Source organism: Grampus griseus, assembly GCF_964374135.1.
Source record: "Grampus griseus genome assembly, chromosome: 6".
Classification (NCBI taxonomy): Eukaryota; Metazoa; Chordata; class Mammalia; order Artiodactyla; family Delphinidae; genus Grampus; species Grampus griseus.
The window spans coordinates 89,249,436-89,273,431 of record NC_139000.1 but is presented as its reverse complement, the minus strand read 5'-3'; the positions used below and the strand labels follow the sequence as shown (position 1 = coordinate 89,273,431).

General features: G+C 47.7%; 1 protein-coding gene across 2 annotated transcripts in view; it reads right to left on the bottom strand.

Moving 5' to 3' along the window:
• The window catches only part of BICD2 (BICD cargo adaptor 2), a gene marked incomplete at its 3' end in the record, with an annotated part of 53,794 nt that overhangs the window by 8,960 nt on the left and 20,838 nt on the right, over positions 1 to 23,996 (bottom strand). For both annotated transcript variants that reach the window (XM_082656492.1, XM_082656491.1), the window contains exon 2: positions 6,030 to 6,242. In XM_082656492.1, coding sequence (XP_082512618.1) covers positions 6,030 to 6,242 — 213 coding nt within the window. The remainder of the gene's footprint in view (positions 1 to 6,029; positions 6,243 to 23,996) is intronic.

Sequence of the window (23,996 nt, the reverse complement as noted above, 5' to 3'; positions counted from 1 at the left end):
GAGATAACATGCTGTAACACAAATAAATCTTGAAAACAACATGAGTAAAAGAAGAGGTGTTAGTGGTCATGTATTGTATTGTAAGATTCCACTTACATGAAATGTCCAGAATAGGCAAATCCACAGAGATAGAAAGCAGATGGGTGGTCGCTGGGGGGCAAGGAGAAGATGGGATGGAGAGTGACTGCTAACGGGGTTTCTTCTTGGAATGATGTAATATTCTAGAATTGATTTGGGATGGTGCATAAATCTGTAACTATATTAAAATCCACTGACTGTACACTTTAAGTGGGTGAGTTGTAAGGGCTATGAATTATCTCAATAAAGTTGTTAAAAAAGGAGTTCCTGCCTCCGAGGTGCCTTGAGGATTCAGATATCATGCACGGAGAGAGGCCAGTGCAGACCTGTCATTAACTGTGCACTCAAGACTGGTGGGAATTCTCAACCGGCTGCTACTATGCGCCGTGTGCCAGGACCTGGGTCCCTTGGCCCACATTCTGGGGCCATCTTGTATACTGCAGGATGCTTAGCAGCGACCTGAGCCCTGCCTACTGGATGCAGCCTGCACCCCTGTTGTGACCACTGAAACTGCCTCCAGACATGGCCAGTGTGCCATGGGGGCAGAATCATCCCCTAGACAAACTCTCCATCTCTCCCCACATCCCTGTTCCCAACAATCCAAGCAGCTTCCCCCACATGCCTGCAAAGACCTAACACCACCACCCCCAGGCCAACACCGCCCCACCTGGACCCTCGGCTAGAAGCGCCATCACCCACTGGGCCCCATAGCTCACTCTGTCCTCCTCACCCAGCACACTGGCCTCTCTGCTGGTGCTGAGGTTTCCTGTGATCACATCCGTGTATACACTAAGATTCCATATAGGTACACATGGAACGGCAATGTTGGATTGGTAAAATGAAATAGGACCAATAAGAAAAAAAGTTCAAGAAAGCAACAGAGAGGGGAGTGAGTCATTATATGTGTCAAGCACTCGTGACAAACGCTCACTACCAAAATCTCCAGTAAATGGACTGATGCAGTCTTCTCAATAAGTGACCCAAGGAGGTACCCAAGAGCCAACACCAGAAAAAACACACCAAGTTACTGACTGAAGAAATGCAAGGCCCCCGGAAACCAAAACTCCTATTAGGCAAAAATAAACAAAATAACAGTGTGAGTGGCAATGGGAAGAAACATATACTTACTTGCTTCCTAACAAAGTTCTGCATACACCTCGACTCTGGCCATTTCCCTTGTTAACCACCCAACTGACTGTTATGGTTAATCTTAGCGTCAACTTGCCTAGGTCCTGGCATCCAGATATTTGGTCAAACACCGGTCTAGATGTCGCCATTCAGGTATCTTTTAGATGAGATTAACATTTAAATTAGTAGACCCACTGAGTAAAGCAGATCACGTGCCATAGTGTGGGTGGGCCTTATCCAGTCAGTTGAAGGCCTTGAGGAAAAAAAAAAGACAGCCTTCAGACTCAAGCTGCAACATCAGTTCTTCCCTGGGCCTCCAGCCAGCTGGCACAACCCGCAGATTTTGGATCTGCCAGCTCCCACAACTGAGGGAGCCAATTCCTTACAATAAATCTCTCTCTATATACACACACACCCCTATTGGTCTGCTTCTCTGGAGAGTCCTCACTAACACAATGGTTGCTATACAAGAACCATGCCTGCTGCATCCACCTTGTGTAAGGCAAGCTGGTTGCTCCCCACCTGGTGTGGTTCAGCCCACTCTGGCCTGATGCACCTGCTGAGACCACCTGCCCACTCTCAGTATGGGAGGACACAGGAGGTAAGATGGTGAGACAGGGGCAGCGGGCAGGGGCAGCTGTTGGTCACGAACAATGTAAATGGGCTTTATTTAAAATTTAACAACTCCCCTCAATAAAACAAGTGGTCCTGAGGTGGACAGAAAGAACACAGAAAGAGATAAGACCACGGGCCAGCCTGATTGCCTAGGCCGAAGCCCTCTGCACCCCGGAACCTATGTGCCCAGGCTGCACCAGAAACCTCTGCTGAGCTGAACCCTTACACAGTCTTCCTGCACAGGAATCGTCTTTGTTTTTTTTTAATTGAGATATGATTCATATACCATGAAGTTCACCCACTGAAAGTGTACAATTCAGTGGTTATAGCTTATTCAGAGCTGTGCACCATTACCTGTTCTGGAACATTTTCATCACCCTAAAAAGAAACCACACACCAATTAGCAACCACCAATCTTCTTTCAGTCTGTGGATTTGCCTTTCACAGAAATGGACCTGAACAACATGTGGCCTCTGTGTGGCTCAGAAAACCTTTCACTGGCGCTGTCTCCATACTGGCACTGCACTTGGTGCTTGACCGCCCCGAGGGGCATCACCCACTCCTTCACTACTGAGTACCAACTGTGCTAGGTGCTGCTCTAGGCTCTGTCTTGTTCACTGAGGCACGTGTATAGTCGCCCACGCACAGCACACACATGGCCAACTGGTGTCAGCTGCTGCTGAGTGAGGCCCTGAGTAAGTGAGGAGGGGTGTTGTACTGAAGTCAGGTCTGGGAGTCTGGAATGCAGAGCAGCCAGTACCCCATGTTGCAGAAGCCCCATCACGGCACAGCTGGAACTAAGGCACAGGGACGGAGCACTGCCCTGCACAGGAGCGCTCCAAAGCTGGTCAGTATTTTCCCTCAGAGGAAAGGACAAGATGTTTAGCCATGAGGCCATAGCCCAAGCCCCAGGAAAGGCCTGTGGCCCCATGTAAGGCCAGGGTGGAGGTGGGAGGGATGCCCCAGCCCCGTCAGAGCTGTGGAGCCTGCACAGGGAGAAGGTGAAGACAGAGGCAGAGACCGGAGCAACGTGAACACAAGACAAGGAACACTGAGGGTTGCCAGCACCCAAAAGCTGGAGAGGCTCCACCTGGAACACGGTCCTGCCAGCACCTTCATTTCAGATACAGAAAATCTTAGAGAATAAAATTCTGTGGTTTTTAAGCCAGTAGTTTGTGGCAATCTATTATGGTGGCCCGAAAGAACAAATATACAAATATAGGTTTAATACCAGGAAAAAGACATTGCTGTAACAAATACCTGAATATGTGGAAGTGGCTGTGGAGGTGGGGATGGCCAGAAGCTGGAAGAGCTTTGAGGAGGACAGGAAAAGGCCAGACTGCCTTGAGACTATTGGGAGAAATGTAATTGTTTCAGGTGACTCTGGTGAGGCTCAGAGAAGAGTCACAGAGAAATCTTCAGCTGCCTTAGGGAATGCATATACCATCACAAAATAACACTAGAAGAGGTACGAATGGTAGTTAGAAGTGCTCCCAGTAAGGCCTTAGGAGGGAACAAGAAACAGTGGAAAGGCGGTCCTTGCTGTAAGGCGGTAGAAAACCAGACTGAGCTGTATACCAGGGCTGGGTGGAAGGCAGAATTAGTAAGCGAGGAATTTGGATGATTAGCAACCTCTGGGTTGTCTGCCCATGTGACAACTCCATGCCCTGGCTCTGGAGCCACGTGTCCTTCTGTCCAAGCCTGTCCACTCCACGCTGGAGCACGGGGCTGCTGCCCCTCACCCAATACCCACCACCTCACTTTGTGGCCAAACACCTTGCTTTCTTCCAGCAGCTCCTGGTGGCCCAGATGCCACCACAGCAGGAAATAAGCCTTTTCCTGGCTCCTAGCCAGGACAGGGGAGATGACAGCCGACATAACTTCTGCTGGGACATCTTTGTCACTTACTCCTGGGCCTGTGCAGGGCCTGACATGTGCAGAGTCCACCAGGAAAGCAAGGCCAGGGTCCAATGGGACAGAAAGATTTTTCCTAGTGGGGGGTCCCACTGGGCAGATGCTGCTGACCCCTCCACAACTCACAGTCCTGCTTCGCCAGGAAGCCCTCACTCCTCCATTCCCAAGGCAAATCCGTGGAAGGCCTTGGCATGTGCCAAGGACCTGACTCTGCCTCCAGCCAGCTGTGGCTGTGCCCAGCTCCTTGGGTCTCTGCTTCTCCATCTGCAAAATGGGGCCCAAGGCCATGTCCCAGGACAGAAGTCGACAGGGCCCGTCCATTCACAGTGCAGAGGTCAGGACCCACTGACTTTAGGCATGCAGCCAAACCTTCTGCACCTTGGCTTCCCAATTTGTGAGATGGGGGAAGTAAGTGGATGCCCACAGCGTCACTGAGAGGACAAGTTATGGGGTAGCTGGAACTGTCTCACATGCTGAGCATGTTTGCTACACGTGTCACATGATGGAGGCCACAAGTTCCTCTTGGAGAGTTGGGCATGGGGGATTGAACCCCTAAGCCAGTTATCGCAGGGTGGAAGGATGGGGATGGGGGTGGGGGTCAGAGGGCACAGCACAGCTGGCCCATCAGTCACTGAACATGGACGGAAGCAGGACCAGGCACAGGGAGGGAAATGACCTTCTGTGGAAGGGGCATCTCCTATGGCGACTGTGCAAAGCCTCCTCGGCTGGGTCACACCAAGACAGGTACAGGTTGGTGCTTATCAGGGACAGTGCTTGGTGTTGTGTCCTCATGATCCAGCCTCCTCAGCCAGGCCCGAGCCTTGGCGCAAGCCTCCTGTAGGATGGGGGACGGCCATGGAGGAGCTCAGCAGAGCAGCTCAGGCAGGAGCAGCAGGGCCAGGACCAGCAGAAGAGTAACTTGAGTGGGATGGGCGCGGAGTACAGACAGAGCCAGCAATCATGGGGACACTGACCAGGGCTCTAGTCTGAGTAGGCAGTGATGGAGAGCCTCCACTCCAACCAAGAACCTGGCATGGCTCCACAGTGATCCTACAGAGCTCCTACAGTGATCAGGGGCACAGGTGGGGCCTCAGGAGAAAGATGAACTGAGGGTGTATGGGGGTGGGGAGTGGAAGGCTTCCTCCTGAAGCACTAACAGAAACAGCAGGAATCCTGGCCCAACCAGACCTGTTCTTTAATAGCAGTGTGTGGGACTGGCTGAGCTCATTTCCTGACACCAAAGCCAGTAGTCAGCAAGTCCCCCGCCACGCTCCTGACTGCCCCCTCTAGAAGGGGGAAGGAGCAGAATGAGTCTGGGCTGGGCAGAGCACCTCTACTGGCTCTTCCGGAAAAGGGTGCTTAGCCAGCAAAGAGTCTAGTCTCTAACTTGGGTGGTCAAATCTACAGCTCCAATGGCCCCTTCTCCCCACCCTGACTAGAATGCTCCTGTGGGAGGAAATGAGATCATGCACTCCCCCTGGATCCAGCCAAGTTCCTCCCAGGCCCACAAGCCTTGGTGATCTCTGATCCCAAACCAGGGTGGGTGACTACTCCCCACTGTTGCCGGATCCTGGGCTCTGCCCCAAACCTTGCCAGTGTCCCCTCCCAGCCCTGTGGGACCTTGACTGTCATACATCCTCACATCTGAGGTGTCGACCTCAGAGCTGCCCACCGCTCAGAACCATCTGCTGTTCTGGTCACTTGTCACTGCTCCCCCCTCCCCGCCCCAACCCAGGAGAATAGAGGCCAGAGAGTGGGTCTTCCCACAGCCCAGAACAAGGCCTCTTGCCCTTCCTAATGAGAACTTGTGGGCTCTAACAACCAGGGACCCCCCCTCAAGGCCACAGCCAGGACTGCAGCTCACGTAGACTTCTGCTGCTCCCCTGATGCTGTCCCACCCCATCTTGCGAATGGTGGTCCACCCTCCCACCTCTCTCAGAGGGCACTAGATGCCTGCCCTCCCCTCTCCACCGGCCCAGGCCTCTCATGGCCAGGCCCCTGTCAGTGGCCGAGCTGATCCTAGGAGCTATCTGTGGTGGTCCCTTCTGATTTTGTTGTCATGAGCTGGCAGGTGGACACTATAATTCTGTTGTTCACATGAGGAACCCAGGATTCACATCAGCCCAAGGGCAGAGCTGGGATCCTGCCACCCTCAGCCCTTCCTGGACCACCATGAACCACATAAAACTGGGCTGGGAGTGGAACAACTTGTGGGTGGCCTTGCCCCCAGGAAGCACTGGCTTGTTTTCCCACCCACCCACAGTCAAGCAGCCCACCCTAGTTCTGCTGCTTACCTCCTTCAGCTCCTGGGCCACTGAGGCCAGGCGCTCGTTCTCTGACTGCGTGTTGGCAAGCACGTTGCGCAGCTGCTTCAGCTCTGTCTGCAGCTCCAGCACCTTGCGCACATAGTACTGCTCCTTGGAAGCTGACTCCTGGATCAGACTCTCCTCCCGGCTCTCGCCGTCTGCAGCCACCTTCTTATGGTTCGTGTGGGCCTGTCCAAATGCCTGCAGGAGATGAGATGCTCTTGAGAGGGAGCCTGGAGGCAACCCTGTGGCCAGACACGTGGGGGAAGAAGGGGACACAGGAGGAGCAAGATACCTAAGGGCTACACGAGGGCTGTGAGGTTACAGACGAGCTGGAGTGGAGCTAATGAGGAGCCCTGGTGGGATGGGATAGAGGGACGGGCTGGAGGAACTGGGGCGAGGCAGGGATAGGAAGCCCCAGCCACCATCTCTGCCAGTGTGGCCCCCATCAGCAGATTGGCCCCACTTCGGGGCCAGGAAGGGAAGCCCCCAGAACCAGGGTGGGTCTGAGGTCTCCCTCCAGATATGGAAACCGAGACTCAGGGAAGTGCCCTTCCCCTGCCTGATCCTGATTCACTCATCCTGGGAGACACCTGTGCCTGGGGAGGCCTGGGAAGGCGGAAGCCCAAGCCTGGCACAAGTGAGGGGACAGGAGTGTGAACCAGAACACTCAGAATCAGCCAACAGGTCCCCATGTGTGTCCTAGTCAGGAGACCCTGCCCACCTGTCCAGGGCCTGAGAACAGAGATAAAAATACCAGAGGAGAGAGGACCCACCATCCGCAGACCCAGCAGGAGCTTTGGGCTGTAAGAGGCAAAGGAGCATGTGGCTGGCTCAGGGAGGAGCCCCCATGGGCAAGTACAACCAGGATTGGTGCTGGCCTGCCCAAGTCCACGCCCCAGGTCCCGGCTGGCTCGGACCTGCCATCGTGCCGTGTCCCCCCAGGTGTCACGGCCCCTAGTAAGCACTTTTGCTTCTCTTTCCCTCTCACCCGCACCATCACAGTAGCCAGGACGTGACCCACATAGGCCTGTAGTGTGTGTCCTCCCCAGGGGCTCCCTTCCCACTGGCCACCCCATGCAGACCTCTGAGGGGAGACCTTGTCTCTTTACAGGGCTCCTGGCTCACAGAAGAAAAATAAAAGAGAGGGCTCCTAAAGAGCAAAGAAAATGATGCCTTTATCTCTTGAGAGAAAGAGAAACATTTTCATTCACTTATTATTTAATATGAAGTCCAGGAATTTAGTCCAAGAAAACAACTGGGAAAACGTGCAACGCCATGTATAAGGATGTTACTGAGCAGGACTGTTTGTAATATAAAAAATCAAAATGTAGAAAGTGTCTTGTTTCTCTGTCGGCAGGGGACTGGCTAAATAAAGTAGGGTAGGGTATGGTCAGGGTAACTGCTCTCCCTCCCAAGAGTGAGTCTTGTTCATCTGCTCTCAGCCACTGACAACCTGCTCTGTGAAGACACAGACTCCTTTTTAAATCAAGTCAGCTCAGCTCTATGATTTCTGTTGCTGTCCTCCACCTCTTCCATCCTGGTCCCAGGGAAAGACTAAAGCATAAATCTGTGTCTACATAGGACCTGCCATATCCTGGGTGGCAGCCCCAACCCCCAGCTGCACACCAGCCCTGGGCGAACCAGAACTTGCCAGAAGTGCAGGAAGAACCCAACCCATGGGGCAGGTGTACTGGAAAGTATCAGCCAGGTCATGGGTGTCTCTCCAAACCTCCAGACAAGCCTAACGGGGTAAACAGAGCAGAACACACCCTTGAATCTCGAGTTGGAGCACCAACATCTCCTGAGGCACCATGTCATCCTCAGAGGCTATCCTGAGGTGGGATGGCTAAACACGCATGCGCGTGTACACACACACACACACACACACACACACACACACACACACACACACACACACACACACACTCACTCACACCTTGGCCTGAATCTTCACCTCCACCCAGCTCCCAGCCTGGGGCCCATGAGCACCCAGGCAGCTTTTCAAAGACAATGGAGCTGGAGACTTACACCTCCCTGCCAAGACAAGACACTCAGAGTCTGGATCTCCCTCCCATGTGGAAAACTAAAAACAACTGGGAAGTTTATGTGACTAAGCAATAGTTTTCAAGTCACTGAACACCAGATAGTGAGAGGCAGGGCACAGGTAAGCTCCGTGACACCCCCCACTCCTCCAGGAAGGAACTTCAGCCACCGTGCAGAAAGAAACTGAGGCCTGGCAGGACTGAGAGAAGGAGATGGTACTGGAAGACAGTGAGTGGACAAGGCAGTGAAGGCAGTAGACCTTTGAACAGAGGGGCCCTCAGTCCTCGCAGGGGACAGTCAGTGCAAGCCTGTGAGGAAGCCACCGAAGCCAGGAAACGGCCACCCATAGGGACAGAGGCTGTAAGCAGCACTTGTTCCTACCAGCAAGAGGGAAGCCCTAACCCACAGGCAGCAGGTAGAGCCCTTGCAGGTCAGGGCAAAGTGGAGCTGGGGAAATGCTCTCTGGTCCCGACCAACAAAGCTTAAGGGCAAAACCTGAAAGGATCAAACTATATCCCAGAATAAAGCACATGAACACACACAGGAACAACCGCACCATCTCCTAACACAGTGAAACCCAGAACCTGGCACCCAATCACTGGTGGCTGGGCCTGCAAAGGGGCAGAGAAGCCAGTCCACGAGGAAAGGAGAGGACAGAGTGACACAGTGACAGAGCCGGGAGACGGGGCAGGACTGATTTCTACAGGCTCAGGAACACTGAGCCATGCCAAGCAGCAACCAAAGATAGAGGAGATGGAATTGCAAGGTGTGAGATGAAAGGGGCACTGGATGGGACTAACGGAAAACTGCACAACACAGATTAGTAAACTTGAAGAAACAGCAATAAGACTACACAAAATAAAACACATAGACAAAAAAAAGACTAAAACACCAAACACAGTGTGAGCGAGCTGTGGGATAACTGCAAGGAGCCCAACACACGGGTAGTTAAGAGTCCCTACGGGAGAGGAAGAGATGAGGATAAAAAAAAACTTCAAGAAATAATGACTGAAATTTTTCCAAATTTGATGGAAACTATAAATCCACAAATCTTAGCAGCTCATCAACCTCCAAGCACAAGAAGAAAACTGCACTAAACATATCACAGACTTGTTTAAAACCAGTGATGCAGGAAAAAAAAAAAAACTAAAATCAGCCAGAGGAAAAAGGACACAGTACTTATAGAGAAGGAAGCATAAGGATGACACAGGATTTCTCTGACAAGCCTGGAGACAGAGGAGCAACATCTTGAAAAAACAAAACAAAAAACTTATTAACTGTAGCTCCATACCCAGTGAGAACTGTTCAAAAATAGAGGTGAAATAAAGACTCCAGACATACAAAATCTGTAAGAATTCACCACCAGCAGATATGCATTACAAAGTGCTAAATAAAATCCTTCAGAAGAAGAAAAACAATACCAGATGGAAATCTAGATTTACAAGGAGTTAAAAGCACCAGAAATGGTGACTACGTGAGTAAATATAAAAGACTTGTTCTTCTTCTTATGTAAATCCCTTTAAAAGATAATTAAGAGATTCAATGCAATCTCTATCAAAATTCCAATGACCTTTTTTGGCAGAAATGAAAATTTATACAGAACTGAAAGGGGCCCAGTACAGCTAAAACAATATTGAAAAAAAAACACAGTGGGAGGACTCATATTAAGTTTTGAAATTCTCAAACTTAAGATTTCAAAACTTAATATAAGGCTACAGTGATCAAAACAGTGTGGTACTGGCATAAGGATAGACAATATAGACCAACAGAACAGAAGAGTCCAGAAATAAACACTCACATATGTGGTCAATTGATTTTTGAGAAGGGTGCAAAAATAATTCAGTGATGAAAGAATAGTTTTTCAACAAATGGTGCTAGGACACATGGAAATCCACATGCAAAAGAATGAAGCTGGATCTCTTCCTTACATCATATATAACAATTAACTCAAAATGGATCAGAGACCTAAATGGAAGACCTAAAACTACAACTCTCAGAAGAAAATAGGGATAAATCCTCATGACCTTGTTGGCAATGGGTTCTTCCATGTGACACCAAAAGCGTGAGTAACAAAAGAAAAAAATAGATAAATTGTACTTCATAAAAATTTAAAAATCTGTGTATTAAAGGACACTATTAAGTGAAAAAACAACCTATACAACAGTAGAAAATATTTTTAAATTTTGCATTTGATAAGGGTCTAGTATCCAGAGCATATAAAAAAAAAGGCAATCAGCTCATAAAAAGATGCTCAACATCAGCAGACATTAGGGAAATGCAAGTCAAAACCACAATAGATAGCACCTCACACCCACTAGGATGGATATAATTGAAAAATAAAATTAAAAAAAAAAAAGAAAAATAACAAGTGCTGGTGAAGGTATGGAAAAACTGGAGCCCTCATACATTGCTAGTGGGAATGAAAAATGGTGCAGCTGTTCTGGAAAACAGCCTGGCAGATCCTCAGAAAGTTAAACACAGAATTACCATATGATTCTGCAATTCCACTCCTAGGTATAGACTCAAAAAAAAAAAAAAGAAAATATATATCCACACTAAAACTTGTACACAAATGTTCATAACAGCCAGTAAGTGGAAACAACCCAAATGTCCAGCAATTGATGAAGGGATAAATAAAATGTGGTCTATCCATACAATAGCGTATTATTTGGTAATAAAAAGAAATGAATTACTGATACACGGTACGACATATATGAACCTTGAAAATATTCTGCTATGTGAAAAGAGCTAGTCACAAAGGGCCACATATTTTATGATTCCATTTATATGAAATGTCCAAAACAGGCAAACCTATAGAGATGGAAAGCATATCAACGGTTGCCCACGGCGGGGGGTGGAGTTGGGAGGTTGGAGTGGGTGACAGTTAAAGGGGTATCTTTTGGGGCTAATGAAAATGTGCTAAAATTGGTTGTGGTGATAGATGCACAACTTTGAATATAAAAGCCAATGAACCATACATTTTACATGAGTGAATTGTATGGTAAGTGAATTATATTAATAAATAAAGCCGTTAAAGTTGTTCAAAGAAGTTAAAGAATGAGAAAAGATAAACCATGCTAACACTTATCAAAAGAAAGCTGAGGGGCTTCCCTGGTGGCGCAGTGGTTGAGAATCTGCCTGCTAATGCAGGGGACATGGGTTCGAGCCCTGGTCTGGGAGGATCCCACATGCCACGGAGCGACTAGGCCCGTGAGCCACAACTGCTGAGCCTGCGCGTCTGGAGCCTGTGCTCCGCAACAAGAGAGGCCGCGATAGTGAGAAGCCCGCACACTGTGATGAAGAGCGGCCCCCGCTCGCCACAATCAGAGAAAGCCCTCGCACAGAAACGAAGACCCAACACAGCAAAAATAAATTAATTAATTAATAAAAAAAAAAAAAAAGCTGAAATGGCTCTATTAATATCAGATAAAGTCGATTTCAAAGCAAAGAATATCACCAGCAACAAAGAGGGTCATTTCATAATAATAAGGAGTCTAGGGACTTCCCTGGTGGCGCAGTGGTTAAGAATCTGCCTGCCAATGCAGGGGACACGGGTTCGATCCCTGGTCCGGGAAGACCCCACATGCCGTGGAGCAACTCAACTACTGAGCCTGCTCTCTGGAACCCGTGAGCCACAACTACCGAGCCCACGTGCTACAACTACTGAAGTCCACGCTCCTAGACCCCGTGCTCTGCAACAAGAGAAGCCACTGCAATGAGAAGCCCATGCACCGCAACAAAGAGCAGCCCCCGCTCGCCACAACTAGAGAAAGCCTGCGTGCAGCAACAAAGACCCAACACAGCCAAAAAAAGGAGTCTAAGTCACAAAAAGAACCTTACAATTCTATGAAGCAAAAACTGATAGACCTGGGCTTCCCGGGTGGCGCAGTGGTTGAGAATCTGCCTGCCAATGCAGGGGACAGGGGGTTCGAGCCCTGGTCTGGGAAGATCCCACATGCCGCGGAGCAACTAGGCCCGTGAGCCGCAACTACTGAGCCTGCGTGTCTGGAGCCTGTGCTCCACAACAAGAGAGGCCGCAATAGTGAGAGGCCTGCGCACCGTGATGAAGAGTGGCCCCCGCTTGCCACAACTGGAGAAAGCCATCGCACAGAAATGAAGACCCAACACAGCCAGCCATACATACATACATACATACATAAATACATACATACATACATACATAAAAAGAAAGGATAACTTAAAAAAAACATCAGAGTAACTATAGAATTTAAAAAGAACTGATAGAACTGCAAGGAGAAATAGATAAATCCAAAATTATAGTTGGGAGAGTTCAACATCCAACTCCTCATATTTCTCTCAAGATTTCATAGGACAAGTAGACAGAACATCAGTAAGGACACAGAAGACATGAACAACACTATTAACTAGGTTGACCTAATTGGCATGTGTAGAATCTCCCACCCGACAGCAGCAGCACACACATTCTTTTCAATGACACATTTACCCAGACAAACCATATTCTGGGCCATTAAACATGCCCCAAAAGGATTCAGGCCATACAGAGAATTTGCTCTAACCACAGGGAATTAAATGAGAAATCAATAATGTAAAGCTCTCTAGAAAATCCTCAAATATTATATTTGGCACGTAACCAACACATGGGTCAAAGAAGAAATCAAAAGTGAAACTAGAAAGTATTTTTAACTAAATGAAAATGAAATGAATGTGATAATTTGTGGGATGTCACTATAGCAAGGACTTAGGAGGATATTTATAGCACTAAATGAGTATGTTACAGGAAAAAAAACCCCAAAAAACAAAACCAAACACCAATCCAATCAATAACCTCACTTCCATCTTAAAAACTAGACCAGGTAATGGACACAAAGCTCAAGGTACAGCTAAAAGCCCTGTGGGGTTAAGCCCTTTTAACAGATGAGACGACTGAGGCTCACAAGGCTAAGAGCCTAGGCCCCAGGTGCAAAGCTCCTAAGAGCCCCACGTTCACCCCAGCTCACCATGCATGCTTCGTCTTCTCCAGACAACACTCCTCCAGGCCTTAGCCCAAATGTTCTCTGGGCCTTCTACAGACCGAGGGATGAAGGCCTTCAAGTCCTGCTTGGTGGCTGCCATGTTCCTCACCTCTATGTCCCAGACACAAATTCTGTACTAAACACAGACCCTATAAACCCCACTGGGAGCATGGTTTTAAACCCTCCTTATAGACTGTGTATTACTTAGGGAGGAGCTGTTTCTTGTTTACGGCTAGTCTTTGGGCCCACATGGTATGTGATGAGAGTTCAGCCAGCCCCAGTCAGAACTGTCTCTCTTTTCAGCTGTGTGCTTGTGTATTCACTGTTTGTTGTTGCTCAACAAACACTGGATAGCAGGATGGTGGACTAGGACACATATTGTTATGCCCTGCCTAAAGCCCTCATGACCTCTTATCCTCTGGTGGTGGGAGTGTAACTGGTACAACCACTTAGGAAAACTATTATCTACTAACACTAAGCACACACCTGTTCTCTGACCCTGCGTGTTTATAGGAGCATTATTTACAAAAAACCCAGAAAGTTCCCAAGTTTTGTCAACAGAAGGAAAAATTATGATATAGTCACATGATGAAATACCACACAGAAATGAAAATGAGTGAATTACTGCTATTTAGACAACAGAGACGAATCTCATATAATATTGGGTGAAAGAAGCCAGACACAAAAGAGATATACTGTATGATTCCATTTATATATACAGTTCCAAGAATAAGTAAAACTAATCTCTGCTGGTATTAGGGCAGTGGTGACCGTTGGGTTGGGGGAGGGCCCTTGAAAGAGGCTTCTGGGGCTGGAGATGTTCTGATTCTTGATCTGGGTGCTTGTTATATGGGTGTGTTTAGCATCTGGAAGTTCACACTTATGCTTTGTGCTTTGTATGTTTTTCCTCAATGAAAAGTAAAAACAGAAAAAAAACTAGAAGAGCACATGAAATTCAAAGAAAAAAAGGAAGTAATAATGATCAGAGTAGAAACGAATGAAATAGAAAAAATATAGATAAAATAAATTAATTCAAAAGCAAGTGCTTTGAAAAGATTAATCAAATTGATAAATCTCTAGCCAGAATAACTGGGGTAGGGGTAAGGAGCACCACAAACATTAAAAAGCATAATAAGGGAATGTCATGAGCAGCTTTATGCCAACAAACATGACAACTTAGATGAAATGGACAAATTCCTTGAAAGACAAAAACTACCAAAGCCCACTCAAGAAGAAATAGATTATCTGAATAGTCCTATATGTACTAAAGCAATTGAATGTGTAGTTAAAATCCCCAAAGAGAACATTCTGGGCTCAGATGGCTTCACTGGTGAATTCTACCAAACATTTAAGAACAACATAAATCCAACTGTACACAGATTCTTTCAGAAAACTGAAAAGCAGGGAATATTTTCCACCTAATTTTATGAGACCAGCATTACCCTGTAACCAAAACCAAAGACAGTACAAAAATCTACCAATAGGGCTTCCCTGGCGGCGCAGTGGTTGAGAGTCCGCCTGACAATGCAGGGGACACGGGTTCGTGCCCCAGTCCGGGAAGATCCCACATGCCGCGGAGCGGATGGGCCCGTGAGCCATGGCCGCTGAGCCTGCACATCCGGAGCCTGTGCTCCGCAACGGGAGAGGCCACAACAGTGAGAGGCCCACGTACCGCGAAAAACAAAAACAAAACAAAACAAAACAAAAAAAATCTACCAATATATAAAAAGGATAAGGAACCATGATCCAGAGGGGTTTATCCAAAGAATGTAGTGTTGCTTAGCAATCACTAGGAAAAAAACAATGTAATTCAGTATATTAAGACAAAAAAAGAAAATCTATGGGATCATCTCAAAAGATGCAGGAAAACCTGACAAAATTCGACATTCATCCCTGATAAGCACTCTTAGCAAACAGAAGGGAGCATCCTCAACCTGATAAAGGGCATCTTCCAAACACCTGTCAGCTAATATTTAATGACGAAAAACTGAGTCTCCCTGGTTCTGTTCAACCTTGCACTGGAGTTCCCAGCCTACAGTGCAATGAAACAAGAAAAACCAAAGGCATCTAGATTGGAAAGGAGGAAGTAAAACTGTCTTTATTTACACATCACACAACAGTCTGTATAGAAAATCCAAAGAATTCTACAAAGAAGCCACTAGAACTAATAAGTGAGTTCAGCTAGGCTGCAAGACACAAGATTAATATACAAAAATCAAGCTTATTTCTATATGCTAGGATTGAACAATCAGAAAGTGAAAAAATTTTAAATGTTATTTACAATAGCATTAAAAATATTAAATGCTTATGCTTAAATCTGACAGAAGATGTGCAAGACCTCTATACATTAAAAGCTACAGAATATTGCTGAGAGAAATTTAAATCATGGAGAGATATACCTATTCATGGGCCAAAAGACTCAATATTGTTAAGATGTCAATTCTCCACAAGTGGATCTTTTAATTCATCACAATGCCAATCAAAATCCCAGTATTTGTTTTGGTAGAAATTGAACATCTCATTCTAAAATTCCTATGGAAATTCAAAGGACCTAGAACAATCAAAATGACTTTGAAAAAGAACAACAAAGGAGTAGGACTAACATTAACTGATTTCAATATTATAAAGCTATAGTAATTAAGAGAGCATACTATTGGCATAAAGATGGACAAACAGAGGTACTGAACAGAACAGAGAATCGAGAAATAGACCCATACGTATGGCCAACTGACTTGACAAAGGTACAAAGGCAATTTGGTGAAGAAGGGATAATCTTTTAACAAATGATGATGGAATAAATGAATATCCTTATATAAAAAAATGAGCTACAATCCATACCTTACAGCATATATGAAAAGTAATTTAAAATGGATCATAGGCTCAAACATTGAAAATATAAGACTTCCAGGGGAAAACAAGATAAAATGTTGGTGACTTTGGACATGACCCACAGAAGGAGAAAACTGGTAATCTGGACTCCAAAACTACAAATTTATGCTGTTAGGCAAGTTAAGAGAATGACAAGTCATAGACTGGGAAAAAAATGTTTGCAAATCAGACATTTGATAAAGGATTTGTACCCAGAATATAAGAACTCTCAAAACTCAGTAAGAAAAATAACCCAATAAAAAATGGGCAGAAGAGGGGCTTCCCTGGTGGCACAGTGGTTGAGAGTCTGCCTGCCGATGCAGGGGACACGGGTTCGTGCCCTGGTCCGGGAAGATCCCACGTGCCGCGGAGCGGCTGGGCCTGTGAGCGGCTGGGCCTGTGAGCCATGGACGCTGGGCCTGTGCGTCTGGAGCCTGTGCTCCACGACGGGAGAGGCCACAACAGTGAGAGGCCCACGTACTGCAAAAAAAAAAAAAAAAAAAAAAGCCTGACCCTATCAAGGTTGGCATGAGGGTGGAGCAATTAGTACTCTCCTACACTGCTGATGGGGAGAGTAAAATGGTTCAACCACTTTGGCAAAGAATCTGGCAGATTTCTAAAAAGTTAAGCATACATCTGACATATGGCATAGCCATCCACTCTTAGGTATTTACCCAAGAGCAATGAAAGCATATTGTCTATACAAAGACTCATATAGGAATGTGTATATCTGTAACAGCCAAAACAAAACAAAAAACTCAAAACAACCCAATGATCATCAATAGGAAAATAGATTTTTTAAAGTGTAGGGGGAAAAAAAAAAAGTGTGGAGCAGCCACACAATGGAATGCTCCTCAGCAATCAAAAAGGAATAGCTATTGATATGCACGTTAACAAAGGTACACCTAAAAATTACGCCAGACCAAAAAAAAAAATCGTATGTGTTGTATGATTCCATTTATTTAAAACTAGAAAGTGCAAACAAATGTATATGTCATGGTCGCCTGGGGATGAGGAGGAAAGAAATTACAAATGGGGATGAGGAAACGTGGGGATGATGAATACCTTCATTATCTCGATCACACTGTGGACCTCATGAGTATACACCTATATGAAAACTTACCAAACTGAATACTTTAAATATATGCAATTTATTGTATTTCACTTATACTTCAATAAAGCTAAGACAAAAACCTGGATGTCTTTGAAGCATCAACCTGGAGACCTCACCCTTATGCTCACTGCCCCAGCTCACAGGACAGGAGGTTGAAGTTGGGAGAAGTGGAGACTATCTATGCCCCTGGTCACTCAGCCCACCTGTCTGAATTTCTTCTGACCAAAGCATCCTTACTCCCACCTTGCACCATCATGTGCAGGCTTGAGTCTATCTCAAAACCTGCCTCCCTATCCCAGGAAGCGCTCAGAGCAGCACCATTTACCATGTGATTGGGGTGTCCAGCTGCGGATATGCTTGTCCTCGCCTCACTGCACACTTCCCAGGCCGGTGCCTATTGGAGGGCCTCCAAAAGTTTCTGGGCAGCTCAGGGGCCCAGCTTTGGCCTCTATCCTAGGTCTGTCCACAAAATTCCCTGGCCACTCTGGGGAAGAAAGGCAACGACCTCCTGAACCACAGCGTGCCTGTTTTGACTCTGAGGCGGCGGTGGTAGTGCCTTTGTGATGTCCCCTCAGGGCTGCTCCAGCTGCGAGCCGGCTGACGCTGTTCCTGACACAGGATTGCAGCCCATACCCTGCCCACTGCTCCGAAGCTTCCCAGGTCCAGTGAGCTCAGTTGTGAGGTCACGCTGGGCCTTGCTTCAAGTACATCCACATTTATGTGGACACCTGGAGCCAGAATCAGACATGGTGGGGGAGGCTGCATGTGTCAAATGGGGAGGGGGCCAAGGGCAAGCTTCAGCCCAGGAAGGGGAGCTGCAGGGTTCCAGGGGTAAGATTTCAAAGCCAAATGTGATGGGAAGAGGGGCCAAAGCCCGGGGAACGGTGTGAGCACATGCCAGGCAGGAGATCCCAGGCTCTCTGGGAAGTATCAGGAGCCACTTTCTGAGAGTGGAGGAGTTGAGAGTCTCAGAGACCACAGGGACAGCCTGGGCAGGAAGACCCAAGTGGGGAGCAGAGGGGCTGGGTGGGGATGGGAGTCAGGCCTGGAGGCTTCCCCAAGTAACTTAGCATGCTGCCTAGTTTCTGTGGAGTGGCAACAGTGGTGAGGGCTCAGAGACCAGGGCACTTGCACACCTTGGTAAACGAGACCGGTACCACCCTGACCCTCCCTCCCTCAAGCCTGAAGTCTCACTGCGGGAGCCCTTAGAGACAAGAGAGGATGAGCTCCTGTCACGAAGTTCAGGCTCTGGGTGGCCCCACCTTGCTGTCCAGTGCAGCCACCAATCTCGGTGTGTTGGCAGTGAGGCATCGAGGGCCGCATGGTCCAGAGCACAGGGCACCCAGAGAGCAGGACACAGAGGGGATGGAGTGAGTGCAGGGAGGGTGACAACTAGTGGACCATCAACTGTTTATGAGGGTGGGGTCTTGGCAGGGAGCAGACTCCCATGAGGACATTCATGCAACAAACCAAACCTCTGCTTCCACCAAGGGCTGGGACCCACCAGTAGACAAACAGCCCCCCTCCTGCCTCTTCCACCTGATGAGAAGAATGGAGGTCAGCACACTGTGGCCCATGTCTGGTCCAAGCCTCATTCTACAGCTAAAGTTGTACTGGAGCACAGCTAAATGGGAAAGCTGAAGCAGGCTAGCATGACGCTGGGGCTTCTGCCTTCAGTCCATGGGTGTGAGGCCCACATGGCCCACACGGGGGTCAGCGACTGGACAGGGACCAAGAGCCTGGTGTCCACAGGGAGTCTGTGGACTTTCCAGGTAAAAGGCCCCATCCGCCTCTCCCTAACTTGCCTGGATCAGGGCACAGACCTCAGGACCCCTCGGACACAGAAGGTCCCTCCAGAGAAGCCCCGGCTGCCACACAGGCTCTCTGGGTGGGGCATCCAGGGCAGACACAAGGACAGGAGGGAGGGAACAGGGAGTCAAACAGGAAGAGAGCTGAAACAGCTCCATACTCTCAGCACCAAAATCTGTATTAGTCAGGGATGCCCAGAGAAATGAAAGCAAGAGAATATATGTAGATATACATAAGAGGAGACTTATTATAGGAGTTGGCTTAGGCAGTTATGGAGGCTGAGAAGTCACACAATCTACTGTTTGCAAGTTGTAGACCTGTGGCGTAATCAGTCTGAGTACAAAGCCCAGAGAACTAGCAGCATCGGTGCCTGAGGGCAGAAGGTGGACATCTTAGCTCAAGCAGAGAGTGAACTGACCTTTCCTCCACATTCTGTTCCAATCAGTCCCCCAATGGATTGGATGATGCCTGCCCACACTTGAGGAGGCATCTACTGAATCAATGCTAATCTCTTCCAGAAACATGTTCACAGACACATCCAGAAATGATGTTTCACCAGCTATCTGGGCATCCCTTAGTCCAACCAAGTTGACACACAAAATTAACCGTCACACAGGCATGGGGTGTGTTGCAAGGACCCTCAACTCTGATGCTGTGGTGTGAAAGCAGCCGTAGACAACAGAGGCAAAAATGAGTAAAATGTTATTTACAAGACCAGACTGAAAGCCAAATATGGCCCTCAGGCAGCAGTTTGCTGACCCCTAGTCTGGGCCAGCACCTCGTCATCACCTGGCATCCACTTTCTGTGGCTCACTATAGAAAAACTATTACGTGTACGTTGAAGGGGCCCATCCCTAAGCCAGGTGCAGAGGAGAAAATGTGCATCGGATCAGTGCCTGGAAGGATGAGGGGTGCTGCAGGTGCAGGGGTGGCCATGACGAAAGCCCAGGGCAGGACAAGGTGGGCTAGGAGGAGAGCTGGGTCCTTATGCCATGCCTCTGAGCCCTGAACAAGAAGGCCCCTTCCTCCTCGGCCATGGCAGATCCTAGCACTCACTGGGCAGGAAAGAAGGTATGAGTACTGTGGCATCTGCTGCCTTTGCTCCATCCTGGCTGTGAGTCTGGACAAGTCCCTCCCCTCGCTGAGCCCAACTGTAAACTGGGCTGTGTGTAGAATGTCCAGTCCCAAGCCAGCTGATAGGCCCTGAGCCCCAGGTGAAATAAGCCCCATTGAGCCCACTTATGAAGACTGCCAGGGCTTGAAGAGTGACCCTGGGTGAGGGTCTGCTCTGCAGTGTCCTCACTGTCCACTCCCCTTCCCATCAAGAGAACAATGTGAGCATTTCTGCAATGAGCACGGGTTACCAGTCCTAGCTCAAAGAGGTTGATCCTTAGTCTCTGACACACCTACAAGGGGCCAGAAACAAGTCTGCATGAGGGGACTGAGCACAAGCCTGGCTCCTGACCCTAGCAGGGCAGAAGCAGCAGTGGGAACCAGGCTGCAAACAGGGCTGCTCTGGAGGACCTTTCTTCCTGACCCAGCCTGGCCATCTTGTTAGCAGAGAGGGTAGGGGGTCCCTGGAGAAAGAATCAGGCATGGCTTTCTTGACATAAGAGAAGCCATTTTTGGCCACAGACATTTTGTGATCTAAGCCTGGTCACAGCGCTTGTCCTTGAGCAGGTCTCAGTAATTATCTTAAAGGAAGAAAAGAATGCGGGAACAAATTATTCCCTATTATCAAGTAAGAGAAGTAATAATAACAAAGATAATATATATTTGTAAAGACTCCCAGTTCTGTTTCAATGGTAAAGATTGGCCTGAAGTGCTCAACCAACAGATCAAATGGAACCTAAGGGATGATGATATGGACCTTTTCTGACCCTTGTGACTTCCAACTAATGCTTGGACTCTATCGATCTGTGCCCCAATTCTATGCTGATTTCTCCTTTGCTCTGGTCCCTTTATGAATATGCATACACTGCCCAAGCCCCTTCATGAATATGCATGTGATATTATCTTAAAATTTCCCCAATTTAAAAAAAAAATAAATTTATTTATTTTTGTTTACGATTTTTGCCTGTGTTGGGTCCTCGTTGCTGCGTGCAGGCTTTCTCTAGTTGCGGCGAGCGGGGCCTACTCTTCGTTTGCAGTGTGCGGGCTTCTCACTGCGGTGGCTTCTCTTGTTGCAGAGCACGGGCTCTAGAGCGCACGGGCTTCAGGAGATGCGGCGCATGGGCTCAGTAGTCGTGGCTCACGAGCTCTAGAGCGCAGGTTCAGTAGTTGTGGTGTACGGGCTTAGCTGCTCCGCAGCATGTGGGATCTTCCCGGACCAGGGCTCGAACCTGTGTCCCCTGCATTGGCAAGCAGATTCTTAACCACTGCGCCACCAGGGAAGCCCAAAACTTCCTCAATTTTTGAGGGAATTTTATTGTTGAATTGATTGTTGAATTCTCTATATTTGTTCAATACAGTGTAACATCACTTAGGAATTGAACTTCTTTTCTGTGCAGCATAATCTCACAATGCATATGGCAAAGTGTCATTTTGACGGAGCTCTTCATTTCCCCATATTGTCCAGCAGAGGGCGCCTTATGTGGAAGGCAGCCTTGATCGTTTTTTGATGATTATTATGGACTGAAACACATTATTCAGAAATGTGGTAGATTTATCTTCAAAAATTATAAGGCTCTTTAGAGGATAGTTATATGCATGTGTACTTTTAAACTGTATTGTAATTCACACATAATTTGTCCCACACAGGAACGCCTACACTGAGAATCATTACACTTTTTCAGGTCAACATTCTTTAAAAATTATCTTAGCTTGGGCTTCCCTGGTGGCGCAGTGGTTGAGAGTCCGCCTGCCGATGCAGGGGACATGGGTTCATGCCCCGGTCCGGGAAGATCCCACATGCCGCGGAGCGGCTAGGCCCGTGAGCCATGACCACTGAGCCTGCGCGTCCGGAGCCTGTGCTCCGCAACAGGAGAGGCCACAACAGTGAGAGGCCCACGTACCACAAAAAAAAAAAAAACTTAGCTTGCTTTACATTATTAACTAGTTAATTATTATTGCAAATAACCTTATATTCTCTTTCTTAAAGGTATGAAGTGAGCAGATACTGGCCAAATAGTTTATACACATAGGTATTTTGCTATGTCTGTATCAATTAATATAGAAACCATAAAATACACCCATTTTAAAATCATATCTTATAAACCTTTAGAAATAAATGTAACATAAAAAATAATTTACTCCTGTGCCTACCTTCTATATAGGTAAGAAGACAGACCACATTTACATTTTCTTTGCCCTTTTTCTTTAAAACTGTATCTATATTATATTGCCTGCAGAATTACATTTCCTCTTGCCTCTTTTCACTGACAAATCTGATAGGGGTTCTGCCACACTATCCAGCTCAGAAATATTCTTGAGTAATAAAGTGAAAATAATATTGAATAAGAAAAGAAAAAAACAAAAAACTTCCCCAATTTTGATGTTCAGGGAGACACTGCTTTGGGAAAGATCCCTGGTACTCTCCTTACTTGCTGCCAAGTAATAAACCCTTCCTTCTCCTGCTCTTTGGCTTGGTCGTGTCTTTTGGCTTGATATCCACCAAGAGGTGAACCAGTTTTTCGGGTGATGATCTGATACAGCAGGCACAATACATGTCAAACGAGGAGAACCGGACTAATAAGCATTTCCAGGAGTTAAGGCGTGATTCCAGGAAGCAGTTTTCACAATGAAGCTTGGGATTTGGGATTCTCAACTTGCTTGTTGGAATTCCTGGGCTTACCCAGCCCTATCCACTCACAGCAGTTCCCACCTCTTCCTGAAGGGCTACCAAGCAGGGTGTGGGCATCCCGGAAATTCCCGACTTCTGTTAGCTGCCCATCCAAGCCCCTCTGTTGGGTTTCCTTCCTAATCCTGTTCCTGGGACCAGGGGCTGGGTATGGTCATTATGTACCCACCCCACATCGTCTTCCTGTGCAGGCTTATAGGAAACCCCACCGGCTAGCTTCACAAGGACCTTTCCAGGTAGCATTCAGTTTGCCTTTAGCAAGAGCATGCTTACTGAGTGTCTGGCCTCAGGTGGGTGCCAGTGGTACCAGGAGAGCCAACACTGTCAGGCCCTCAGGACCCAATTCTATCCCAGCTGGGACTCCAAAGCCTGGCATCCTGGGGAACCACTTGAATGGACAGAAACACCGCCCACCCTCAGCTCACGAATGGTCTTGATTACTATAACCAGTCAGCACCACAGCCTCTCTCTATCCCCCAACCAGAGTGAGAAGTCCCTAAAGTGTCCCTCACTTCTTTTCTGGTTCTAAGTGGTGTCCCTACCAGAACCTCACCCTGGGAAGCAGCTCCTCAGAGCAAATGTGTGCTGAGAACCCCAAGGTGCAGGGCACCAGCCTGGGGCAGAGCTGGGCCACATGGCAGCTGGTGCTCAGGGAGGGAGGACTCCCTCCAGTCATCACTCCACATGGTCACCATCTGCTGGCACACTTGTGCCTACTGGACCTGGCAGCCCAGGCTCAGCCCCACCTGGAGCACAGAGCACTTACTAATCAGTAGAAAGCCGTAGTTGTCTGCTTCTGCTCTGAGGCAGGAAGGAGCAGCCTTGGGAGCTGGCCTCCCTCCCAATCCTTATGCAGGGAGCTAGGTAAGGAAGAGGAACCAGTAACTCAAGTTCAGTGCAGACTGCCGCAGAAGTTGTTCAGCAGATACTGACGGCTGATGGATTTCCCCCTACCCCAAAACTAGTACATACAAACCACAGGGCTTCACCACTCGGTTGAGTCAAGGGGGATCTGGCAACTCTGAGAAATGGAAAGAAGACATGATGGGGGGACCTGTGATATGGGGCCACACACTCTCTGTGCGAGGTTGTCAGCCCCAAGAAACCACGTGAGCCTCATTAACCTCAAAACGGGACTAAGGCTTATGAACTGGACACAGATAACAAGCTCTATAACATTATGAGATAAAGATTTTATAGCATTAGGAGATTAAAGTCTCTCAAAGGTTGATTAAACCTATCAACACTTAATTCACTGGCCAAAACAGCCGGGTACAAAATACTGTATAATGGTAGACATGCAAGAATGTGTCAACTGGCAAAGA